Genomic DNA, 25,854 nt, shown 5'->3' on the forward strand with positions numbered 1-25,854 from the left:
CTAAAGTTCTTCTGGAAAGGGGCTGGTAACTGCTTTAGGCTTAGTCGGCCCTCGGCCCTCGCATCTTTGTCACCAGCACTCCACTCTGCCCTTGCAATGCAAAAGCAACCACGGGGGATGCAGAGCTACATTCAGCCCCTGGTAACACGAAGGAAAGGGGGATGTGGGTGTTCCAAAACGAAGCCGGGCAGGGGCCGAATTCGGCCTTCAGGGGGTGGTACGCCAACCCCTAAAGGTCGCCTGGCGCCTGGCGGTCCATCGTCTGCGCCTCTGGCTGTGCGGTTAAGGGGAGGGGCGGCTGCCCGTGCTCTTGGGCGCCGGGTGTCCCCAGCCCAGCCGAGTCCCTGGCAGCCGCCGCCTGCGCGATCCCGCGGGCGACCGCACAGTTGGGAAAGTTGGGAAGCGGCCCTCCCTTCCCTCTCTCCTGTGCCGCCCCGCGGAGCCCCCGCTCCGCCCGGCAGGGGCGCGGCAGGAGTTGTGGCGCGGGCCTGGGGGGGCTGCGTGCGCCCCCGGGACGAGGCGACGCCGCACAAAACTTGGAGCCCAATCAGCTCCGAGTCCAGCGCGCGAGTCCCAACCTTCAGGTGACCCCGCGGCGGCGGCGGAGGAGGCGGCGGAGGCGGCGGCGGCGGCGGCGGCCGGAGCCCGCAGCGGCTCGGAGCGCCTCCGGGAGGAGAGGAGGCGAGCTCGGCGGATCGTGCGTGGCTGCCCGCCGGGCGCCGGGCTCGCGGTCCGCTGGGCGCGGGGAGGCGGCACGCGCCCCCCCTCCGCACGCCGCGCGGCCGGGCCGGGAGGCAGGGGTGCCGGGGTGCGGGCCCGCGCCGCGCGCCGTCGTCGCCCCTCCCCGCCGCCTTTGAACACGGGAGGTGTGCGCGGCGGCGGCGGCGGCGGCGGCGGCGGCGGGTCGGGCTGCGCCGCGCCGGGCTCAGGATGCGGCCGGGGGGCGCGCTGCTGGCCCTGCTCGCCAGCCTCCTGCTGCTGCTGCTGCTGCGCCTGCTCTGCTGCTCCACCGACGCGCCCGCCCGCTCCAGGTACCCCCGCCCCCGCCTTCCGCGCCCCCGGCCCCCGGCCCCCGCCGCCCGGCCGCCCCGCTCCGGGCGCGGACTTCGGGCCGCAGCGCGGGGAAGCCGACGGAAGGCGGTCGCGCGAAGCCGGGCCGGGAAGGGGCGGCGGGCGGGGGGTGCGGGGCGTCCAGGAGGCGGGCCGGGCCGGGCGGCGGCGACCGAGGGGCGGCCCTCGGCCCGGGTGGGCTCCGGCGGCCGTCGCTGCGGAGCGGGCCCTGCCGTCGGGTCCGCAGCCGTGTCCCGGGCGCGCCGTCCAGCGCCGGGCTCTGCCTGCCTTCCCGCCCTGAGCTGCCTTCAAACTCGGGGGCCTGGGGGTGCCGCGGGGCCCGGGGCGGGGACGCCCGCAGGTGCGAGCCGGCCGGCGACCGGTGACAACTTAGTTTCTCTTCCCGGCTGTGCAGGCTCTCGGCGGAGCGGAGCAGGGACGGCCCCCGCGGCACCCCCGCCGCGCCGAGGACGCTGCGGAGCCCCGCCACCCAGCTGCCGCGCCCCGCCAACAGGTACCGCGGCGGCGGCCGGACGGGGGGCGGGGGCCCGGGCGCGGGGGGCTCGCTCGGAGCTCAGTGCCCGCCGGCACCGGCTGTGGGCCCCGGACGGCGCCATCGAGCGCGCTCGGGAGTCCGGGTGGGCGTGCGAGCGTGTGTGTGTGTGTGTGTGTGTGTGCCGGTCCTCACGCTGCCTCAGCCTCCCTTGTGTGTGTCCCTCCTCACGCTGCCTCAGCCTCCCTTGTGTGTGTCCCTCCTCACGCTGCCTCAGCCTCCCGTGTGTGTGTCCCTCCTCACGCTGCCTCAGCTTCCCTTGTGTGTGTGTGTGTGTGTCCGTCCTCACGCTGCCTCAGCCTCCCTTGTGTGTGTGTGTCCGTCCTCACACTGCCTCAGCCTCCCGTATGTGTGTCCCTCCTCACGCTGCCTCAGCCTCCCTTGTGTGTGTGTGTGTGTCCGTCCTCACGCTGCCTCAGCCTCCCCTTTGTGTGTGTGTGTGTGTCAGTCCTCACGCTGCCTCAGCCTCCCTTGTGTGTGTCCCTCCTCACGCTGCCTCAGCCTCCCTTGTGTGTGTCCCTCCTCACGCTGCCTCAGCTTCCCTTGTGTGTGTGTGTGTGTGTGTCCGTCCTCACGCTGCCTCAGCCTCCCTTGTGTGTGTGTGTCCGTCCTCACACTGCCTCAGCCTCCCGTATGTGTGTCCCTCCTCACGCTGCCTCAGCCTCCCTTGTGTGTGTGTGTGTGTCGGTCCTCACGCTGCCTCAGCCTCCCTTGTGTGTGTGTGTGTGTCCGTCCTCACGCTGCCTCAGCCTCCCCTTTGTGTGTGTGTGTGTGTCAGTCCTCACGCTGCCTCAGCCTCCCTTGTGTGTGTCCCTCCTCACGCTGCCTCAGCCTCCCTTGTGTGTGTCCCTCCTCACGCTGCCTCAGCCTCCCGTGTGTGTGTCCCTCCTCACGCTGCCTCAGCTTCCCTTGTGTGTGTGTGTGTGTCCGTCCTCACGCTGCCTCAGCCTCCCCTGTGTGTGTGTGTGTGTCGGTCCTCACGCTGCCTCAGCCTCCCCTGTGTGTGTGTGTGTGTCGGTCCTCACGCTGCCTCAGCCTCCCCTGTGTGTGTGCGTGTGTCCGTCCTCACGCTGCCTCAGCCTCCCCTGTGTGTGTGTGTGTGTGTGTGTGTGTGTCGGTCCTCACGCTGCCTCAGCCTCCCCTGTGTGTGTGTGTGTGTCGGTCCTCACGCTGCCTCAGCCTCCCCTGTGTGTGTGCGTGTGTGTGTGTGTGTGTCGGTCCTCACGCTGCCTCAGCCTCCCCTGTGTGTGTGCGTGTGTGTGTGTGTCGGTCCTCACGTTGCCTCAGCCTCCCCTGTGTGCGTGTGTGTGTGTGTGTCGGTCCTCACGCTGCCTCAGCCTCCCCTGTGTGTGTGTGTGTGTGTCCGTCCTCACGCTGCCTCAACCTCCCTGAACAGCTGTAGCTCCCCGTAGAGGTTCTTCCAGCCAAGGGACACGCTCGAACCCGAGCTGCACTTTAAAAAAAAAAAGAAGAAAGGCTGCGAGGCCCTTCTCCGTAACGGCGCGTTGCAAACCCCTGAGAGGCCGCAGCCTGTGTGCGCAGGGATTTGGTTGGTGCGCGCCTTGCCTCTGGGCTTCACATCGTACCCGCGTTAAGGTTCACGTTGGGGGGAGGTCTGTGCACAACGCTGAGGCTGCTTTTGGCCGTAGTGAATGGAGACTTGAAATTGTTCTTTTTCACTCACGGGAGTCGTATTTATCCATGTGCCATAATTGTTTGTTTGTTTGTTTTTTATCTTTTTTTTTTTTTTTGGTTATAAAAGTAATATATGCTTGTGGCAGAAAGTTAGAAATATGTTAACAAATATTCACTCAGAGCTCAGATCATATTAGGGCTTTGGTTTGTTTCCCTTCCAGTAGTTTTTCCTACCTACATATATTTTAAAAATATACTTAAGATTATACTTTGTAGTATGTGTCCTGCCCTCTTTCCTAAAAAAATTAGACAAAGACATGTCATTAATTAACCCCCCTCCCCAAACATTGCTTTTGATTGTTGGGTAGTTCATCGTAGGAACGTGCCCTCTGCTTTAACTGTTTGTAGTTCTAGACATTTACAGTATTTCCTCTTTTGTTTTTTGTTTTATTTGCTGTTAATAATTCAATTAAGTGCATCCTTGTATGTAAATCCTTATCTTCGTATTAAACGGATTCTCCGGGATGGAGTGATAGCGGTCGTATGATTAGGTTGCAGAGTATATGTGCATTGTAGGTTCCAAACACATATGGCCGGTTACGTCCTGGAAGAGTTGATTCAATTTACATTTCAACCAGAAGAATGTACTGTTTCCTGCCTCAGTACAAGAATTGCTAGTACTACTGCATTTTTGTTGTCCTCTTTTTCTTCTGCTTATCTCTTTTGAATCTCTTTCCTTCTGTATATTCTTGGCTCTTGGACCACGCATGACGCCAGGCTCCTGTGTGGCATAGTCATAAGAAGGGTCTGGGGGGGGGAGGGAGAAGAAGAAGGGTCTGGAGGAGCCTGGGAAAAATCTTGAAGTGCAGGAGCGGTCCTCCACAGCCCTCCTATTAGGATTTTGCAGCATGTTAGAGATACTGAGAAATCCTGGAGTCACGGAGCTATTGCGAAAAATAGTGGCCTCAGAGTTTTCTGTTCTGCTGGTTTGTAGCCCATAGATAGCATAGCTTTCCAGTGATCTGGGGAGCATTCCATCTTCCTCTGGGCCCCGGTACTGTTTCTTATTCATTTTGGCATTGCCCCTTGGGGAAATTTTGAAAGAATGCACTAATTGAATTATCTTGTCCTAGGTCTTTTTTGAGGTAATTCTTTGATGAATTTTTCAGCTTCTTTGGCATACTACTTGTCTACTTTGCATACTTCTTGAGCTAATATAGGTAATTCATATGTTTTTCTGAATCTGGTTCAAGAATTTTTTTATACCATTCTGTTACGTTTTAAAAAACTGATCTGATTTATTTCCCCCTTTATCGTTTGTGATTTTAATTATTTATGTAGCAGGGGTACATTTTTTAATCTATACTACTTGATCATGTCGGTAGATTATAATTTCTTTTAAAGATTTATTTATTTATATTGGAGAGAGAGAGTATGAATGGGAGGGGCAGAGGGAGAAGAGAGAAATTCTCAAGCAGACTCCCCCCTGAGCTCAGAACACACATGGAGCTCCATCCCATGACCCTGAGATCAGGACCTGAGCCAAAACCAAGTCGCTTAACTGACTGCACCACCCAGGTGCCCCAAGAAATTATGATTTCTTTTTTTTTTTAGATTTGATTATTTATTCATGATAGACACAGAGAGAGAGAAGCAGAGACATAGGCAGAGGGAGAAGCAGGTTCCCTGTGGGGAGCCTGATGCAGGACTAGATCCCAAGACCCCGAGACCATACCGTGAGCAAAAGGCAGACGCTCAACCACTGTACCACCCAGGTGCCCCCAGAAATTATAATTTCTTAATTTTTCTGTAGCTGATCGGATCTTTCCTTCATGAGCCCCACTCTGTAGGTAATAGGTAAAAGTAATAATAGTAACATTAATAGCAGTAAGGATAGGTAACACTTTGTGAATGTTTTTATGGGCCAGATATTGATCTATGCACTTTACATTATTACCTCACTTAACCCTTAAAAACTACTAAGAGAAACTATGATTATCTTCATTTTATAGTTGAGGAAACTGAGGCACAGAGTGATGAAGTAAATTGCCCATAGTCACAGGGCTGGCAAATTGTGAATCCAGGAGTCAGACCTGGGCCATGGGGATCCAGAATCCCATAGTCTTTTTTTTTTTTTTTTTAAGATTTTATTTATTTATTCATGAGAGACGGAGAGAAAAAGGCAGAGACATAGGCAGAGGGAGAAGCAGGCTCCCTTGGGGAGGCCAATTCAGGACTCGATCCCAGGACCCCAGGATCACGACCTCAGCTGAAAGCAAATGCTCAACCACCGAGCCACCCAGGTGCCCCCGAAATCCCACACTCTTAATGTCCCTGTTGTGTAGCCTTTCTTAGATGCTGGGCAAGATATGTGTCTGTGTGTGTGTGTGTGTGTGTGTGTGTGTGTCCAGGTTAAAGCTTAGATGTGACAATTTAAGCAACTCGTTCTGGTAATATTTACTCCCTTTTGAGACCAGTTCTCAGCCTCTTATATTGTTTCCACCATCTCTCCTTACTTAAAGATGACACCCAGATATAAGGGAGAGAGAAGGATGATGTGTTGGTAGGATTAAGAGTTGGGATTCATAATCTTAGTATCCTTTGACTCCTCTAATCTCCAGGGTGCTGTTCCTCATTTTCCACCTGATGGCTGGATACTACCTTGCTGATAGCCAGTTAGGAAAGCTCTGCTTTGTGACTCATTCTTTTTCCTTGGCTATTGTACCTTACTGGTATTCCCACTATATTTTCCTCACTGAGCTCTCACCTGCTGCTACCTCTCAGGGATCTGGTGAAGATTCTCTGAAGATCCTCTCCTGTGGTGTCACTGAGAACATTTGTTCTGATGCTGTCTTGCCCAGTTCTGGCTAGCTAGCTCCACAACCAGACTCCCAGTTATTTCTGGAACCATCTAAACATAAAAGAACCAAAGCTGGCTCAGGGATTTAAATATAGGGCCTCCCTCTACTTGCCCCAGGAAGTACATATGACTCTAAGCTAATTTCAGGATGGGAGGCTGTCCAAGAGGTGATCTCCTTTCAGAGTCCTAGTTGGGGGAGGAGGCGAATCTCCCTCTACTCTTGTGGTTACTTTACCTTTCTATTCCCAAGCCAGAGCTCTCCTCTTCTTTTCTCTGTCTTCTTTCCACCTGTGCTCCCAGTTGGGAATGTGCAGGCTACTCCTGTCTGTCATATTTTCTTTTGTCCCGACTCAAACCTCCAGGCCTGATTGAAACCTAAGGCTTAATGGTAGTCCATGGGGACCAGGAGTGAAAAGATTGAAAAAGATCTAGGAGCTGTTGTCTTCCAGGTAAGGTGGTCAAAGTACTAAAGATAGAGAATGAGAGGAATTTGGAAAATATCTTCTTGGGGCCGTAACATATCGTGTTTTGCTTGGCTAAAGCTGAATATTGCTTTATCCTTTCTCTTTGCATTTTTTCAGTAACCAGTCTTTATCTCTCCAGAATCCACCAAAGGATGCTTTAAAATGACTGAGGGAAAAGTCATGTCAGAGTCAGAAAGACAAAAGAGAAACAGTTAATAATAATTTTCAAAATATAACCCATTACAGTGGATAAGCTCTGTCAGCGTCTGTCAGGGGTTTCTAATAAGCTCTGTCAACGTCTGTCATGGGTTTGTTTTTCATACAACCAGCTCTTGGGATTTATTTCTCAATTCTGCTATTTTTTCCATGCTGTTATTTCCTTTGTGTTATCTTTAACTTTTAAAAATCATTCCTTTTTTTTCAATTTAATGCCTTGAAGTGAATGCTTCATCTATCTTTCTGTTTTTCTTTGTAACAGAATGTTTACTACTATGAATTTTCCTTTGGATGCAGCTTTGGATCTTTTCCTTACATTTGGATATGTCGTGTTCTGATTTTTAAAAATATATTCTAAACTGTTTATAATCACATTAATTTTTTCTAGGATTTTATTTTTTAAAATATATCCAATGTGGGACTCGATTCACAATCCTGAGATCAAGAGTTGCATGTTCCACTGAACCTAAAATTTTAAATAATTTTTATCTCCCTAGTTACTTAGGATAATATTTTTAAATTTCCACGTGGTTGGAATTAAAAAAATACTAATGGCATATTCTTTATTTTTTTAAAGATTTTATTTATTTATTCATGGGACAGAGAGAGAGGCAGAGACGTAGGCAGAGGGAGAAGCAGGCTCCCTGTAGGGAGCCTGATGCAGGACTCGATCCCAGGACACCAGGATCATGACCTGAGCCAAAGGCAGGTACTCAACCACTGAGCCACCCAGATGCCCCCTAATTGCATATTCTTTCCTAATGTTAATTTAATTTTTGATTATCAAAGGAATCAATAAAATTTGCTATAATGTCATAAGTTAGTTCTCAAATATTCAATCATTAGAGAGATTGGACTGTTGTGATGTTAGTCACGTGCCCAGAGCAAGTCTGTGTAACTAGCTGGCTTGGAATTCCAGGGTTTCTCCATGGAAGTATCCAGGTCCTGGTTGTGGCTTGGCACCTATTAGTGGCAGTGTCTATTCTGGCTTTAGCATCTGTGATGATGGATGTTAACATCCCCAGGATCTGGGGCTGGCTGGGGTTTCCTGGACAGCAGCAGCTATGCTTTGAATGTCCTGATAATTGTTGTCCATTTCATTACCCCCCTGGTGATGACTGGACTATGAGTTTTCAGAGATGTGGCAACCGTGCTTCTACTTCTCTGCTTTCTTAGAGAGGTTTACCTGCTATTTCCATTAGTGTGCTGACTTTCTACTCCCTATGACCCTTTCTCCCTGCACTAGGACTTTGTCCCTGTTTGAGACCTGGGCTTCCATGGAGGACAGACATCAAAAGTCAGTTGTGTTACATCTCAACTCATTATAGTAGGTAGTGCTGCTGCAGAGACTTTATTGCATGTTTTTCGATGAACACAAAGAAAACGAAAACTGCCTGTCATTTCAACGTCCAAAAGATGAATACGGTTCAGATTTTCAATAACTTTGTATGCATGTATCTGGCAATTTTGCTAGGCATATTTTGTATGGGCTAGTAAAACATTTTTAACAACATCTGAACTTTTCTTCCCATAATTAGTCTTCTTCTACAACATAATTTTTAGAATATGGTGTTTAAATGTGTGTACATACCATAATTTATTCTTGCCTTTTGTACATTGGGTTATTTATTTTTGATTTTGAGTTATACTTTAATATGAACAACTTTATACCCTTACACATATTCTTGATTATTCAGATAAATTCATAGAAGTAGAGGGGCTAAATCAAAGAATATATGAAATTTTAAAATGTTGCTATGACCTACTCAAGAGTAATTGCTTCAGTTTATGTTCCTGTTAGCAGTGTACAGAGTGACCATTGACTCAAACTCCTGACAAGTTTTTCATTTAAGAGTTTCATTTTCCTGATTTAATTCTCAGGAGATAATATTTTATTGATGTCTTAATTTGTACTTATTTGTTTACTGGTGTGTTTAATTTTTAAGATTAAAATTTTTTTAAGATTTTATTTATTTATTAATAAGACACACACAGAGAGGCAGAGACCTAGGCAGAGGGAGAAGCAGGCTCCTCAAGGGGATCCCAGTGTGGAACTTGATCCCCAGGACTCTAGGATCATGCCCTGAGCTGAAGGCAGATGTTCAACCACTGAGCCACCCAGGTGTCCCAATTTTTAAGATTTTTAAAATTTTACTTTCCAAGTTGGCTCTTCATATTCTCATCTATCTTTCTATCAATATACTCTGTTTTCTGGGGGCCTGGCTGGCTCAGTTGGTTAACGTCCAACTCTTGGTTTCCACTCAGGTCTTGTGATTGAGCCTGCCTTGAAATCCTTACACTCTGCTGGGGGTCTGCTTGAGATTCTCTCCCTCTGTCCCACCCGCTGCTTGTGCACACATGCTGTCTCTCTCTCTCTCTAAAAACAAATAAGTAAAATCTTAAAAAAGATACTCTATTTTGTTACTGATTTACAAGAGGTTTATAAATATCAAAAGTATAAAACTTTTTATTACCATGCATTTAAATTGGTTTTCTTTTTTTTAAAGATTTTATTTATTCATGAGAGACAGAGAGAGAGAGAGAGGCAGAGACATAGGCAGAGGGAGAAGCAGGCTCCCCTCTGAGCAGGGAGCCTGATGCAGGATTTGATCCTAGGACCCGGGGATCATGACCTGAGCCAAAGGCAGACGCTCAACCACTGAGCCACCCAGGCATTCCTTTATTTCTTTTTTGGATTTCAGTTTTCTCTTTGTCTTTTTCCTTCACCCTCTGGAATGGCCTCTCAAATCTGTCCTCTACGTTTCTGAATGATTTTTCTGTAGTGTTAATTCTCTGTGTTGCCCTGTCTAAAACAGTAAATCGGTTACATTTTTATTCTTTACAGTTTTTTTCTTGTCTCAGCCTGCACCTCATCACATCAGTTTATATCTTAGGAAGTATCTAAGGATGCTTTTAATACACCTCATCCTTCCTTTCTTACTTCACGTTTTCTTGTATTTTATTGAGAATGCAAAGCAAGTGCTTTCTAAAGATTTCTTCTGTTGCTTATAGTAAATATTTTTCAAAAATAAATTTTTTTCTTAGATCTTGAGAACAGTGAGCTCCCAACTTAGAGAATCTTTTAAGATTTTATTTGAATTGCACTTAGGTGACATACAATGTAATCACAGTTTCAGGTGTACAATTTAGTGATTCAGCATCTTCGTACGTCATCTTGTGCTCTTCATGGCAAGTCCGTTCCTTAATCCCTGTCACATGTTTCCTGCCCAAGCCCCCCACCCCCCAATTCCTCTCTGGTAACTATCAGTTTGTTTTCTAGAGTTAGGAGTCTCTTGGTTTGCCTCTCTCCCTCTTTTTTTCCCTTTGCTCATTTTTTTTAATTCCACATATGAGTGAAATCATAAGGGATTTTTGTCTTTCTCTGACTTATTTTGCTTTACATAATGCTCTAGCTCTATCTGCATCATAGTAAGTGTCAAGATTTCAGTCTTTTCTATGGCTGAGTAATATTCCATTATATATACATACCTCACCTTTATTCATTTATCAGTGGACACTTGGGCTGTCTCCATAGTTTGATGATTGTAGATACTGGCACTATTAACATGCAGGTGTGTGTATCCTCCTGAATTAGTACTTATGTATACTTGGGGTAAATACCTAGCAGTACAATTGCTGGATCATAGGGTAGTTCTATTTTTAACTTTTTTCCCCCCTATTTTTAGCTTTTTGAGGAATGTCCATAGTGTTTTCCACAGTGGCTGTGCCAGTGTGCATTCCCATCAACAAATGGTGCAGGAGGGTTCCCCTTTCTCTACATCCTTGCCAGCACCTGTTTTTTCTTATGTTGTTGATTTTAGCCATTATGACAGGTGTGAGGTGGTATCTCGTGTAGTTTTGATTTGTATTTCCCTGATGATCAGTGATGTTGAGCGCCTCTATGCGTCTGTTGGCCATCTGGATGTCTTCTTTTTTTTAAGATTTTATTTATTTATTCATGAGAGACACACACACACAGAGGCAGAGACACAGGCAGAGGGAGGAGCGGGCTCCCTGCAGGGAGCCCGGTGTGGGACTCCATCCCCAGGACTCCATCTGAAGGACTCCAGGATCACACCCTGGGCGGGAGGCAGGCTCGCAATCCCTGAGCTACCCAGGCGTCCCTGGATGTCTTCTTTGGAAAAAAATGTCTATTCATGGCTTCTGTTCATTTTTTTTTCTGTTCATTTTTTATTGGTTTTTGGGTTGTTGAGTTTTATAAGTTATTTATTTTATCAGATATGTCATTTGCAAATATTTCTCTCATCTCCCCCATTTCTCTCATCCATCCCCTTTTAGTTTTGGTGATTGTTTCCTTCATTGTGCAGAAGCTTTTTATTTTGATGTAGTCCTAATATTTTTGATTTTTCTACCCTTGCCCCAGGAGAGCCATATCTAGTAAATTACTACAGCTGATGTCAGAGAGGTTACTGCCTGTGTTCTCCTTTAGGATTTGAATGGTTTCCTCTCTCACATTTATATCTTTAATCTATTTTGAATTTACATTCGCGTATGGTTTAAGAAAGTGGTCCGGTTTCATTCATTTTCATGGTGCTAATTTTACCAACATTTGTTGAAGAGATTGTCTTTTTCCCATTCTAAAGACATTGGAAAAGAACTTCCCTGCTTTGTCAACGTTTAATTGACCATATAGTTGTAGGTTAATTTCTGGTTTTCTATTGTGTTCTGTTGATCTGTATCTATTTTTGTGCCACTACCATACTTTTTTGATCACTGCGGTTTTATAATATAACTTGAAGCCTAGAATTGTAATGCTCCAGCTTTGCTTTGATTTTTCAAGGTTGCTTTGGCTATTGAGGATCTTTTGTGTTTCCTTACACGTTTTGTTCCAGCTCTGTGGAAAATGCTGTTAGTGTTTTGATAGGGAGTGCATTGAATGTGTAGATTGCTTTGGGTAGTATAGACATTTTAGAAATATTTGTTCTTCTGATCCATGAGCATGGAAAGTCTTTCCATTTCTCTGCATCCTCTTCAGTTTCTTTCTTAAGTTCTTTTTTAAAAAAATATTTTATTTATTTATTTGACAGAGAGAGAGAGACCATGAGCAAGGCGGGGGAGTGGCAGAGGGAGAGGGAGAAGTAGACTCCCCGCTGAGCAGGGAGCCTGATGTGGACTCTATCCCAGGACCCCGGGATCATGACCTGAGCTGAAGATAGATGCTTAACAATGAGTCATCCAGGTGCCCCTTTCATCAGTATTTTATAGTTTTCAGAGTAAAGGCTTTCAGCTCTTTGGGTAGGTTTATTGCTAGGTATCTGATGAGTTTTGGTGGAGTTGTAAATGGGATTGATTCCTTAATTCATCTTTATCTTTCTGCTGCTTCATTATTTGTGTATAGAAATGGAACAGATTACTGTATATTGATTTTGTATCCTACAACTTTACTGAATTCGTGTATCAGTTCTAGCAATTTTTTGGTGGTGTGTTTCAGGTTTTCTATATATAGCATTGTGTCATCTGCAAATAGTGAAAATTTTACCTCTTTGCCGATTTTGATGCCTTTTATTTCCTTTTTGTTGTCTGATTGCTGTGGCTAGGACTTCTAGTACTATGTTAAATAATGGGTGAAAGTAGACATTCCTTTCTTGTTCCTGACCTTAGAGGAAAAGCTCTCAGTTTTTTCTCACTGAGGATGATATTATTTATGGGTTTTTCTGACATAGACTTGATTAGGTTGAGGTATGTTCCCTCTAAACCTACTTTGTGGAGGTTTCTTATCATGAATGGATGTTGTACTTTGTCAAATGCTTTTTCTGCATTTATTGAGAGGATCATATGGTTCTTATCATTTCTTTTATTTACATGGTGTATTGTGTTGATTGATTTGTGAATATTGAACCATAATTGCAACCCAGGAATAAATCCCACTTGATTGTGGTGTCCAATGTCCTGTTGGATTCAGTTTGCTAGTATTTTATTGAGAATTTCTGCAGGCATTTTTATCAGGGATATTGGCCTGTAATTCTCTTTTTTTAGTGGAGTCTTTGTCTAGTTTTGGTATCAGGGTAATGCTGGCCTCATAGAATGAATTTGGAAGTTTTCCTTCCTTTCCTATTTTTTTTGGAATAGTTTGAGAAGAATAGGTATTAACTCTTTAAATGTTTGGTAGAATTTTCCTGTGAAGACAACTGGCCCTGGACTTTTGTTTGTAGGGAGATTATTATTACTGATTCAGTTTCTTTGCTGGTTATCAGTTGGTTCTGTTTCTTTTTGTCTCAGTTTTGGTAGGTTATATGGTTCTAGAAATTTATCCATTTTTTCCTGTTTGTGCAATTTGTTGGCATATAGTTTTTCATAATCTCTGATAATTTTTTGTATTTCTGTGGTTGCTATTTTTCCTCTCTCATTTGTGATTTTATGTATTTAGGTACTTTCTCTCTCTTTTTTTTCTTTCTTTTTGAGAGAGAATGTGAGTTGGGAGAGGGTCAGAGAGCGAGGGAGAGAGAGAGAGAAGGAGAGAAAATCTTAAGAAGGCTCCACGCCCAGTATAGAGTCTGACAATGGGACTCAGTCTCACTGCCCTGTGATCATGACGTGAGCTGAAATCGAGTTAGATGCTTAACCAACTGAGTCATCCAGACCCCCTGATTTCTTTTTTTTGATAAGTCTGTCTAGAGGTTGTCAATTTTATTAATTTTTTTTAAAAAAATCAGCTCCTGGTTTCATTGATCTGTTCTATTGTTTTTTAGTTTCTGTATCATTTATTCATCTAATCTTTATTATTTTCTTCTGGGTTTTGGCTTCACTTGGGTTTTTTTGTTTTGTTTTGTTTTAGTTCCTTTAGGTGTAAAGTGAGGTTGTTTGAGATTTTTCTTGCTTTTTTTTTTTTAAAGATTTTATTTATTTTTTCATGAGAGATGCAGAGAGAGAGGGAAAGACATAGGTCCTAGGGAGTAGCAGTCTCCCTCTGGGGAGCCTGATGTGGGACTCGATCCTAAGACTCCAGGATCATGACCTGAGCCGATAGCAGATACCCAACCACTGAGCCATCCAGATGCCCCTTCTTCTTGCTTCCTGAGTTAGGCCTGTATTGCTATATACTTCTTTCTTAGGACTACTTTTGCTGCATCCCAAAGGTTTTAGACTGTTGTGTTTTCATTTTCTTTTGTTGGCATGTATTTAATTTTTCTTTTTTTAGAGAGAGAGAATGTACATGAGGCAGCAAGGGTAGGGGAGGGAGAGGGAGAGAGAGAGAATCTTATGCAGGTTCCTTGCCCAGCATGAGCCCAACACAGGAGCTTGTCCTCACAACCCCGAGCTCATGACCTGAGCCGAAATCACGAGTCAGATACATAACCAACTGAGCCACCCAGGTGACCCTCCACGTATTTTTTAAATTCTTCTTTAATTTCCTGGTTGACCCATTCATTGTTTAGTAGCATGTTGTTTAACCTCCGTGTATTTGTGGTCTTTCCAGATTTTTTCTTCTGGTTGACTTCAGGTTTCATAGTTTTGTGGTCAAACAAGATGCATGGTATAATCTCAATCTTTTTGTATTTGTTGAAGCCTGATTGCAACCTAATATGTGATCTGTTGTGGAGAATGTCCCATGTGCGCTTGAAAATAATGTGTACTCTGCTGTTTTAGGATGAGGTGCTCTGAATATATGTGTTAAGTCCATCTGGTCCAGTGTGTCATTCAAAGCCACTGTTTCCTTGTTGATTTTCTGTTAGATTATATATTCATCAATGTAAGTGGGATGCTAAAGTTCCCTACTATTATTGTATTATCATCAATTAGTTTCTTTATGTGCTGTTTGTGTGTTCCTATGTTGGGTACATAAATAATTAGAACTGTTAGATCTTCTTGTTGGATTGTCCTCCCATTTATTATGAGATAGTGTCCTTCTTTGTCTCTTGTTACAGTCTATGTGTTAATGTCTATTTTTGTCTGATAGAAGTCTTGCTACTTTGGCTTTCATTTGGCATCCATTTGCATGATAAATGTTTCTCTGTCCTCTCACTTTCAATCTGCAGGTGACTTTAGGTTCTGATACCCTGTGTCTTTCTTTTGATTGGAGCATTTTGTCCACTTACATTCAGAGCAATTATTGATAGATATGTATTTATTGCCATTTTATTTCTTGTTTGTCATTGTTTCTGGAGATTTTATCTGATCCTTTCTTGTCTTTGTCACTTTTGGTCTTTCCATTCCAATATTTCTTGGGGGCCTGATTTAGTTATCATGAACTCCTTTAGTTTTTGTCTGGAAAACTTTTTATCTTTCCTATCCTGAATGATAACCTTGCTGGGTACAGTATTCTTGTTTGCAGATTTTTCTCATTCAGCACTTTGAATATCATGCTTATCAAATGTATGTTGAGAAATCTCCAGCTAGCCTCATGAGTCTTCCCTTGTAAGTTAAGGACTTCTTTTGTTTTGCTGCTTAAAAAAAAAAAAAAAAAGATTTATTTATTTATTTGAGAGAGAGAGAGAAAGGGAGAGAAAAGCCAGCAGAGGGTGGAGGGGAGAGGGAGAGAGAGAAGATCCTGAAGCAGATTCCCTGCTGAGCAGAGAGCCTGACATGGGGCTCTAACCCAGGACCCTGAGATCATGACCTGAGCCAAAATCAAGAGTCAGCTGCTCAAACGACTGTGCCATCCAGGCATCCCCTGTCTTGCTGCTTTTAAGACGTTTTCTTTATCATTATATTTTGCAAATGTAATTACAATGTCTTGGTTTTGGCCTGCTTTTGTTGAGTGTTCTTTGTACCTTCTGGATCTAGATGTCTGTTTTCTTCCCCAGATAAGGAAGTTTTGAGCTATTATTCCCTCAAATAAATTTTCTCTCCCCTTTTCTGTCCCTGTTTTTGTTCTGAGACTCCTATGATATGAATATTACTATGCTTGATTGAGTCACTGAGTTCCCTAAGTCTATTCTTATGTTCTGTAATCTTTTCTCTTTTGTTCAGCTTCATTATTTTCCATCATTTTGTCTTCTGTGTCACAAATTCATTCCTCTCCTTCTTCCATCCTGCTCTTCATCGCATCAAACCTGTTTCCAGTATCATATATTGCATTCTTCATTTCTGATTGATTCTTTTTTAACTCTTTTATCCCTGTGGTAAGGGTCCCCTGATGTTTTTCATTGTTTTCTCAAGCCCAGTGAGTTATCCTTATGATCGTTGCTTTAAATTTTCCATCAGGCATGTTACTCGTATCTGTTTCATTTAGATCTCTGGCCACGGCCTTATCTTGTTCTTTCATTTGGGATCAGTTCCTTCATCTTGGCATTTTGTCTGCGTCTCTGCCTTCTTCTCTGTGTTAGAAAAGCCAGTTATGTTTTTTTTTTTTTGTTCCTGAAAGTAATGGCTTTTTGAAGAAGAGGTCCATGAAGTGTCTGGGGCTGGCACTTCAGGGAGTGTCTCTGGTGTGTGCTGTATGTGCAGCGCTGTTGTGTTTTGGCTACTCTGTCCTTCAGGCTGGTCATCTACAGAGGCTCTCCTTTCCTGCAGTGTGCAGTGTTTGGTCCTTGGCCTGAATGTGGTGAGTTTTAATGAAGTGCGCTCTGGTCTGCTTGTGAAATGAGACCTGATAGTACTTCCACTAGAACTGAGGCCTGGCGGCACTCTCTGCTTGGGAGGTGTGATGTGGACTGGAGTTTCTGCTGCTCTTCTGGGGATGGGGCCTGCACACTGGGACTGAGGCCAGCTTGATTGAGAAGGGCAGTCTGGCCTGAGTGCAAGGGTATGGGACACGGTTTAAGCAAATTAGGCAGCCAAGTGTTGGCACTGCACTTGCCAGCTTCCCGCAGGTGGCTCTGCATTGCTCCTGAGGGGCAGGGAGGGAAATGGTGCCAGCTAGGTCCTTTGTTGCCTCCTAGGGACACTCTGCTCTCCAGTACTAGTGTATACTCTTCCCACTGTGTTCCCTGGTCATTCTCCAGATCACGGTTTCCACACTCTCTGTCCCCCCACCTTCCTGGGTTGTTTGCCTGCCTTCTCCTCAGGAGCAGCACAGTGTCCTCCAGACTCTATCCCAGCCAAGCCTGCTGACCTTTAAAACTCCAGGCTTTAAGCTGCACTGCTTGCAGAAACTTACAAAATTCAGCCCTCCTCATTTTCTCCTCTGCCTACAGCTTTGGGGAAACATATTCCTTGTGCATTTCCCTTTGTGCATCCATCTCTCTCTCTCTCTCTCTCTCTCTCTCTCTCTCTCTCTCTCTCTTCCTCCCTCCCTCCCTCCCTCCCTCCCTCCCTCCCTCCCTCTCCCTTCTTCACGAACATGGGTCCCTCCCATCTGCAGCAACAACCATCCCATCCATCTCTCTCCTAAACCATGTCTCCACACTTCCTACCTTTTTCCATGTGGCCTCTCATCTCCCTTTAGTTGTGTGCTTTGTTCCAGCAGCCTTCAGGCCGATTTCTGGGGTTTTCAGAATGACTTGATAGTTATCTGGTTGTTTGTGGGACAAGGCAAGCCTAGGGCCCTTATACTCTGCCCCCATCTTCTGGATGTTAGGAGTTAGTTGGACAGTCAGGGAGTCAGGGCTGGGGTCCTCAACAGGAAGATACAGAGTCAGGACAGCTAGAATAAAACAGCACTGACATCCTGTTGTGTAGGGTAGACAGGACCACACTAGCGTTCTGCTTTGTAGCCCTTGCAGAAATGACTTCTACAAAATGTCCTGAAATAAGACCATTAACTACAAAGCATTTCTCAATATCACGGGCAAAGGGCAGTGAAGACATAAGCCCCCAGACGTCAGCAAGAAAAGCCCATCAGCATGTTGACATTAACCTGATAGGTAGACATATATGTGACCAAAGCCCTGATCCCCACCACTCGGCACACCGTGGTTGCTTAAGATAGTTCTACAAAAGACCCCATAAACACCCCTCCACTTAGAAATCCTGGGGGCAACCCTCTCCGGCCCCCCCTCCCTCTCTGGGAGCTTTCTACTCTTACTCAATAAACTTCACCTGGCTGCCCACCACCCTTCGTCTGGTCTACCTCTTCATTCTTAGAAGTGGTGCAACCAAGCAAGAACCTGGGCTTTAAGGGGACAAAGATTCCATAACACAGAGGGATCCAGTTAGAGAATCTTTTAACGTGTATGTTTTGGAGGAGGTTCTTTTAAATTTAGATATCTCTGCCTGAGGAGGCCTCTCTCTAGCCATGTGCTCATCAGACAAGATGCCTTAGAACTCCTTGTGGCTCCCCCCAGGGGCCGAAATGCTCAGAGCACATGATGTACAGCCCATAAACAAATACCTGAATTTTTAAAATTCAAATTTAAGAAAACAAAACAAAACTGGTAAACTATGGGTAACGTAAAATTTGTTAATTTGAGTTTAAAGACTGGACCTCATATCTGTCTCTTGTTCCCATGTGTTGATCTCATGACTTCCAGAGAGGGCATGTGTTCTTGGGTTGTCCTAATCCACCTGGACTTCTGCTGCTGTTAGCAGCAGTACATGACAAATGTCACCTGAAACCCATGGAGGGCTGGGTCCCCGGGGCTCTCCCCATAGCTGCCACCTCCTTTACATCCCAGGGCCTGAGGACTGATTCCCTGTCCCATCCCCTACCTTCAGTGCTGTTCTATGATGTAATCTAGTATAATCTACTTTGCATAGATAAGATCAAAAAGGAACAGTGGTTGAGGACTTGGCACAGCCTCTGCTGCTTCAGGAAGCGGGTCCTTCCTGTGTGGGAACAGCCACCTGACTTTCTGGTTGGGGCAGGCTCTCTATGTTCAGGGAAAGAAAGGTAGACAGTGGGTGGAAGGTCAAAGCCACCCTCATTTATGTCTCCCTGGACCTGCCATTTCATCAGCTTCTGGTAATTTCTCCATGTGGCTCCATATGCCCTCTTGGTAACAGCATTTCTTCCCTGAATCTGACCAGTTTCTGAAGCAGTTACTGTTGCCATCAAAGTATGTGGCTGTCGCCCTGTGTAGACCTGTGTACTTTTTCCTAAGAATGTAAATAGTCTGGAAGAAAGAGAGAATCAGGCGCTGTTGACTCTCTACTGTCTAATACTGAAAGTTGTGATGATGTTTTATTTGACATTTTTTTGGTCGTCTATGTTCACACTGGGATCATCATGCGAGCTTTGGAAAGTCAAGATTTGTGTGAACTAGAGCTTTTAAAAGGGCCGCATAGAGAAACAACTGTGCAACGGTGGCTTTTCACTCTCTCTTCACCTCTTTCCCCTCTGCCCTATCCTCCACATACGTGAAGACTATCGAACTTTATTTTTGAGAACAATATAATTCATCGTAATTCAGTATCTCTACTATTTTGCTTTTAGGAGTGGTGATCCTGTATGTGTCCTGATTAAAAAAAGAAACCTCAGTGCACTTTATTTTTAAAGATGTTATTTATTCATTCATGAGAGACACAGAGAGAGAGAGGCAATGACACGGGCAGAGGGAGAAGCAGGCTCCCTGTAAGGAGCCCAATGCGGGACTCGATCCCAGGACCTGGGGATCATGACCTGAGCCAAAGGCAGACGCTCAACCGCTGAGCCACTCAGGTGACCCAATTCAGGGCACTTTACAGTTGCTTTGAGTCTGGTTTCTGAAACAGTTTGAAATGAGGCTTTAAATCATGCATCCTGCTCCTTTTCTACTTCCTCATCCTATGTCTCATTTGCAGTCCTTCTCTTTAAGGCTTACAGGGTCTTCTCCACTTCTGCTGCAATGTGGATCACCTGTGTCCTGGCTTTCCTGTGGCCTGGAGGAAGCTGCAGGACACACTTGTCCAGGGGAGCTGTCTTAGACCGAGGCCTGGAGGCACCTGCTGGGCTTCCGTGGGCTTGTTGACGCGTGGGCAGGCAAGCCAGGGTGGGTTGGAAGGACATGGTGAAATGTCCAGCTCTTCCCTTGCGTTGCAGGGTGGGTGGATGCAGAGATCCGGTGTTCGTGAGAAACTGGTGTCCGACTGCCCAGCTGTCACTTCAGAGGTTGCTGGAGGTGGACTTTTATTTTCGGTTAGGCTCATATAACTCCACAACTTCCTTTTCAGGGCGTCTTTTCACGAGGAGGCTGGGTGTTTCTTGTCATGGCTGGAGAAGCGACAGGCAGCAGACGGTTCATGCATGAGTGTCAGAGTGAGGTTGGTTTCATCGCTGAAACCCTCGGTGTTGTCTGGCCTTGTATATTCATTCAGCATGCCCTTAGGAGACATTCTCCTTGAGCCAACAGGCATCGGGATGAAATTGAAGCAAGAACAGAAGTCTGTCAGTAGGAATGAAGATTTTCTTCAGGAGTTATAAGAGAAGCACAAACATTTTGAGAGAGGAGGTACTAACAGAGGGATAGAGAGAGGAGAGGCCTACCTGGAGCAGAAGGGATATAAAGAGAAGAAAAGGAAATAAATATATCCCTTCATCTGCCAGGTGCAGTGGTTCTTTTTAGAGTCACTAATATTAGCTGCTCTGCTCTGTGGTTTCAGGGTGCAAAGGTTTGGCAGCCTCTCTTTTGGGGGCAGAAAAAGAATCCCTTTAAAAGAGTTCCTGAGGGATCCCTGGGTGGCGCAGCGGTTTGGCGCCTGCCTTTGGCCCAGGGCGCGATCCTGGAGACCCAGGATTGAATCCCACGTCGGGCTCGTGGTGCATGGAGCCTGCTTCTCCCTCTGCCTGTGTCTCTGCCTCTCTCTCTCTTTCTCTCTCTCTCTCTGTGTGACTATCATAAATAATAAATAAAAATTAAAAAAATACAAATTAAAAAAAAAATAAAAGAGCTCCTGAATGCCAGGGGGAAACTTGAGAAAAGTATTCTTGCATCCCGATGTCTGGATGTATAGCTTCTTTCATCCTTAAGATGATGCTCATTGCTGTAGTGTATTTATTTATATACACACTTAGGAAGTTAGCTAGTACAGGTGTGTCACGAGGTTACTATGAAGCCCCATAATGTGAGTTGTGTCTTTCCAAAATGTCAGCTTTATTCAATCATAAGGCAAGGTTAACATAATCGTGTAAAGCAGGTTCAGGATTCCATTTCAGTATTGCATTAAACTTGGCTGCATCCACGCCCCACAAAGCAAAGCACGATTCCTCGGCACACAGCAAACAAGGTACAGTGAGTGGTATGGATTTAACAGACCAAAATCAAGTTCAGTCCAGGAGTACACAATTGGGTGAGGACTTGGTGTGGTCCGCGGCGACCCTTCCTGCTGGTTGTGTTCAAGCAGTGGAAGAGCTCTGTTATGTTCAGAGATCAATCGGATGGAAGCTTCGGTGGCAGTTGCCTTTTCAGTGTGGTCAGATGTGTGAAAAAGTCAGTGTCTGGAGAGTCTTGATAGTCTGCTGCAAAAGTCCTCCCTTTTTTAAAGGAGTTTAATCAATCTTGGGCCTTTGCAGGCTTCTTCTGGTTCTGCTGGTTATCAGTTCTGGGGGTTGTCAACCTGTGTTGGTTTCCCGAAATCTGGTCTTAGCTGTAATGCCCTTGGCTGCTTATGTCATCGCTTGACACGAGTGACTCCATCTTGTTCTCTGTAAGGGTACTTAAACCCATCTTGTCTATACTTTCAAAGGGAGCAATGGAAAACTTCTTTCTTCCCTTTTAGGTTTTTTGGTTGATCAAATGATTAAATTGATATACAACAGGTTAACAGGATAGAAGCAAAAGTTGGGTAACATGTATAGGGCAGAGACCCAGAAAAACTTGAGTCACCCTCCCAAGTGGCCAAAGCCACTTTAAATATCAGTACTCTTAAATACCATCTTGGGCTAAAGACAAAAGGTGTTGGGGGTGGGGGATCAGGTATGGGAGGGAACTACAAGAAAACCTCTTAAATTTTTTTTTAAATTTATTTATTCATGAGTGACACAGAGACTTAGGCAGAGGCGGCACTCGATTCCAGGACCCTGAGATCACAACCTGAGCCAAAGGCAGATGCTCAGCCTCTGAGTTACTCAGGTGCCCCTACATAAAGCCTCTTAAAAATGCGTATGGTTATGCAGATTTAAGTTGTTGCCTTCTTATGGGTAAGAGTTCCTAGGGATTGAGTTATCCCCCACGAGGTGGGACACACCCTGATAAATGTAAATGTCTCTTTAGGAAAAAGTGACTTGTATTCAGTTTTCAGAGTTTGGATCTGCTCTTCTGCTCTTTCTTAAAAATAACCAGCTTAAAATAATCAGGATGCCAGAGAGACTATCTCGGGGTTAGCAGAATTTGGTCCCATTAACAGATTAGAAAGACTTTGTGTCCCGAAGTATGAAGAATGATTTGTGCGTGTTATAGATAATCAGTCAGTAATTCCTGGGAACATTCATATCCATGGGCATAATTGTTTCTAAAGATAATTTTGTAGGGCATAACCTGTGCTTTTGAAATTATTGTAAAATAATTTCCATGATCTTATTGTTGTAAGTTATTGTAAAAGCTCTCAGATTCTCTAACATATAATTTTTAAAGTAGTATTCCAGAAAATTGGAGTTGTCGGCTGTGAAGACCATTCATTTTGAAGTGATTAAAAATCTCTCACTGGTTGCTAGACTCTCAGTTGGAATGAAGTGGTACCTTTACATGCTGCCTTTGGAGGATACACTCAATGTGTCATGTACATTCAATGGGTCCTTAAATAGCATGGGTTTGAACTGTGCGAGTCCACTTATATGCGGATTTTTTCGATAAATACAGTATACTACTGTAAATATATTTTCTCTTACCTATGATTTTCTTTGTTTTTTTTTTTTTTAAGATTTCATTTATTTTTTTGAGACAGTGAGCAAGCAAGAAAGAGAGAGAGAGCATGAGCAGAGGGAAAAGCAGACTCCCTGTTGAACAGAGAGCCTGATGTGCAGCTCAATCCCAGGACCCTAGGATCATGACCTGAGCTGAAGGCAGACACTTAATCGATTGAGCCACGCAGGTGCCCCCATCCCTTATAATTTTTTAATAATATTTTCTTCTCTTGAGCTGGCTGCATTGTAAGAGTACAGTTGGTAACCTTAAATATAAAACTGCCAGTTATTTTATTTTATTTTATTTATTTTATTTTTCTACCAGTTATTTTATAAACAAAAATGAGTTTATTCAGGAATAGCAGAGAATTGCAATCCAGGATGAGCAAGCCATGGCAAACCTTAGGCAAGTCCACCCAACTAAGGAGGAGAATGCCCCTTTGTAGAGGAGAGGGTAAAGTTAGGGATGCTATTATAAACAAAAAACCCATTGGAATAAACAAGGAGCTGGAAGTATGATGGCTTTTCATTGGCTGATTTGTGATGGTCTCTCACTGATTGGGATAGGGGGCTAGTAATGTGGTATGGTGGGTAAGGTCCATCTCTTCCTGTTGGGGCTGCACCTGACCCCCAGTGGCAGAGCATGAGTGCTCCCCAGCTGGCCTCCTATGTCCATTCGAGTGGGGTTTCCCTTTGTTAATTTTCACACAGTATATAATACATAAAACATACAAAATACTTGTTTGTTACTCAAATGTTATCCACAAGACTTCTGGTCAACAGGAGGCTATGAGTAGTTACATTTTTGGAGAGTCAAAAGTTAGATATGGATTTTTGAGTACAAAAGGTTTGGTGCTCCTAACCCTTGTGTTGTTCAAGGGTCAACTTATTTTTTCAGAGATTGTATCTCATTACTTACTTACTCTGTGGGATATAATGTGTGATCCTAATGCTTTGTGTTTGGACTGTATCTTTTAATGCTTTGGGATATATTTTGTAGTATATTTGCTACCTTATTATTTCAGGGAAACCACCCATAGTTTTACATGTTTATATTTGTCAGCATAGCTTTACTATTTGCGCATTAAGTTGCGGACAGATTTTTGTGTTTTTGATTTGGCAATCCATCCAACAGCCCCCGTTCATTTTGGGGGTACCAAAGTACTTGTGTTTTCTGTGTCTGGGAATGTTATTCTTGCAATAGATTGAAATTGAGTGAGGTCTATGCCTTGTCTGTTTCTTTCACCATGGTATCCCCATCATAATCTGGAATCCCAATTGCTTGGGATTTGAATCCTCTTGCCTTGTCTAAATAACAGTACTAGCTTTGGGGGATATACTTTATCATCTTGCATTGTGAAACACATAGTGTATTTTACATGGTAAAATATCAGTGATAAAACTTGGTTTTATAGTTGTACGCTTGTGTACATGAAATAAAATATTGTGATTAGAGGAGGATGGATTAAGCCTGGAGGATTGAAAACTCAGATTTATGATCATTTCTTAAAGGGAAAATTTACATTAATACAGAATTTTAATAGACATTGTCTTATGAATATTTGTACTTAGGAGATTTTTTCTAATAAAAAATTTAGACTGTAGGATTCATATATTTCTATAGTTCATCTTAGAATCCCTGCATTTGTGGGGTTTTGAAAACTCTTTATAAAGCCACTGCATTGGAAACTTTGATAGAAATGTACATTTCAATATATAATGACTTAAAAAATGCATGTTCAAAGCAAAAATTCAGTGTTACTGGGCTTCTGCTGAAAGATCCTTTTAAACCTAGTTTGAACCAATGAGGAAGTATCCACATAAGGAATTTGATTATTTTTTTATATTAATTACCCATGAATATAAACTGTGAGCTGGTTTCTTAGAAAAAGCTCTAACAGTGAAAAAAAATCTGGATTTTACAACAATTTGAACAGTGTAATATTTCCTCTATTTTCCATAAGAGCGGTAACAGTAAGTCATATTTAAAAGATTGTTGTATATCACCTTTGCTCTGAAATAATAAAAATCAGAATAGAGTTGCTGTTTGGGGATAGTTTCAGGTAGCTTTGTTCTTAAAAAATGTAATTTTGTTCAGCACAACAAATTCTGTAAAATGAAACTTAGTTATATTAATTTATAAATTTAGAGGTGAGGCTTCCAGATGGTAGGGTCCAGAGTATAGTCTCTACATGTAATTAGATCTCTACATGCAAAAAGATGAGTTTAGGTTCCTACCCCACATCATACACACAAAATCATCTCAACATGCGTCATAGACTTAAAAGGTAAAACTATAAGCCTTTTAGAAATAAATAGAAAACTTACATGGCCTTGGATCAGGAAAAAAAGTTTTTAGATACAACATGAAATGTGTAATCAACAGAGGAAAAATTCATAAATTATATTTTATCAAAATTAAAAACTTTTGTGTTTCCACATACATCACTCAGATATGAAAAGATAAGTCACAGACTGGGAGAAAATATTTGTGAATTATATATTGGACAAAAGAGTTGTATTCAGAACATATAAAGAACTCTTACAACTCAATAGCAAGAAGACAAGCCAATTTAAAAATGGGCAGAAGATTTCGATAGACATTTTATCAAAGAAGTTACATAGATGGCTAACAAACATTTGAAAAGAAATGTTAAACATCATTAGTCATTAGGGGAAAACCGCAGTGAGATAACCTCTCCATACCTTTTATAGTGGCTTTTGTAGCAACTCACCATGATCTGAGCAAACAGCTTCCTCCCCTGCTAGGGTTAGATTATACTATTGAAGCTTATGATGGTAGCCATTTGGTATGACCACAGAAACATTTATCACAGAGGCAAGGAAGTCCCAAGTTGGAGGAGAGGATTATGGCTCTCCAGGAAAAGTTCTGGACACAGGAGTTCTGTGGACACCTTATGAGTCTGTGGGTAACCCTAAAACCTTGAGGCAAACTTTTACACTTGAGAAATTATTACAAGAATGACTGAAACATAGTATTTTATTTTATTTTATTTTATTTTTTGGCTCAGGGAGTTGTGGTGTCATTTCTTATTCTCTTTTACTGAGAACCATGGGCGTTGCAATCCTGAATCCTGGGGTAAGCCCTCCTTCTAATTGCCATAATGGGGTGGAGCCAGAGCAGTCAACCCGTTGAAGAATGTGGACACTGAGAACTGATTTAAGATCTTTCTTCTTTGAGAGGTCCACATAGTTATAGGAGATTACAGTCTGTGTTACACAATTGAAAATAACTAAATACGTGTCTGTTACACCAGAGACTGTGATGAGACCCACAGTTAGAGTTTAGAAGAGGGCACCAAGACTTCTGTTTCCTTCGAAGATAGTCCTCTAGTTAGTCAAGACCTTTAAAACTGTCATACTGAGGGACAGCAGGATTTGGCATATGGATAGTCTG

At 44.0% G+C, this 25,854-nt stretch overlaps 1 protein-coding gene across 1 annotated transcript in view; it reads left to right on the forward strand.

The window, feature by feature from the left end:
- Positions 1-907: 907 nt before the first annotated feature.
- The window catches only part of ST8SIA6 (ST8 alpha-N-acetyl-neuraminide alpha-2,8-sialyltransferase 6), a 138,761-nt gene continuing 113,814 nt past the window's right edge, over positions 908-25,854 (forward strand). The window contains exons 1-2 of the mRNA XM_025445373.3: positions 908-1,031; positions 1,466-1,564. Of these exons, the coding sequence (XP_025301158.2) occupies positions 931-1,031; positions 1,466-1,564 (200 nt within the window). The 5' untranslated portion in view covers positions 908-930. The remainder of the gene's footprint in view (positions 1,032-1,465; positions 1,565-25,854) is intronic.

The sequence above is a fragment of the Canis lupus genome, chromosome 2 (genome assembly GCF_003254725.2).
Source record: "Canis lupus dingo isolate Sandy chromosome 2, ASM325472v2, whole genome shotgun sequence".
Taxonomy (NCBI): Eukaryota; Metazoa; Chordata; class Mammalia; order Carnivora; family Canidae; genus Canis; species Canis lupus.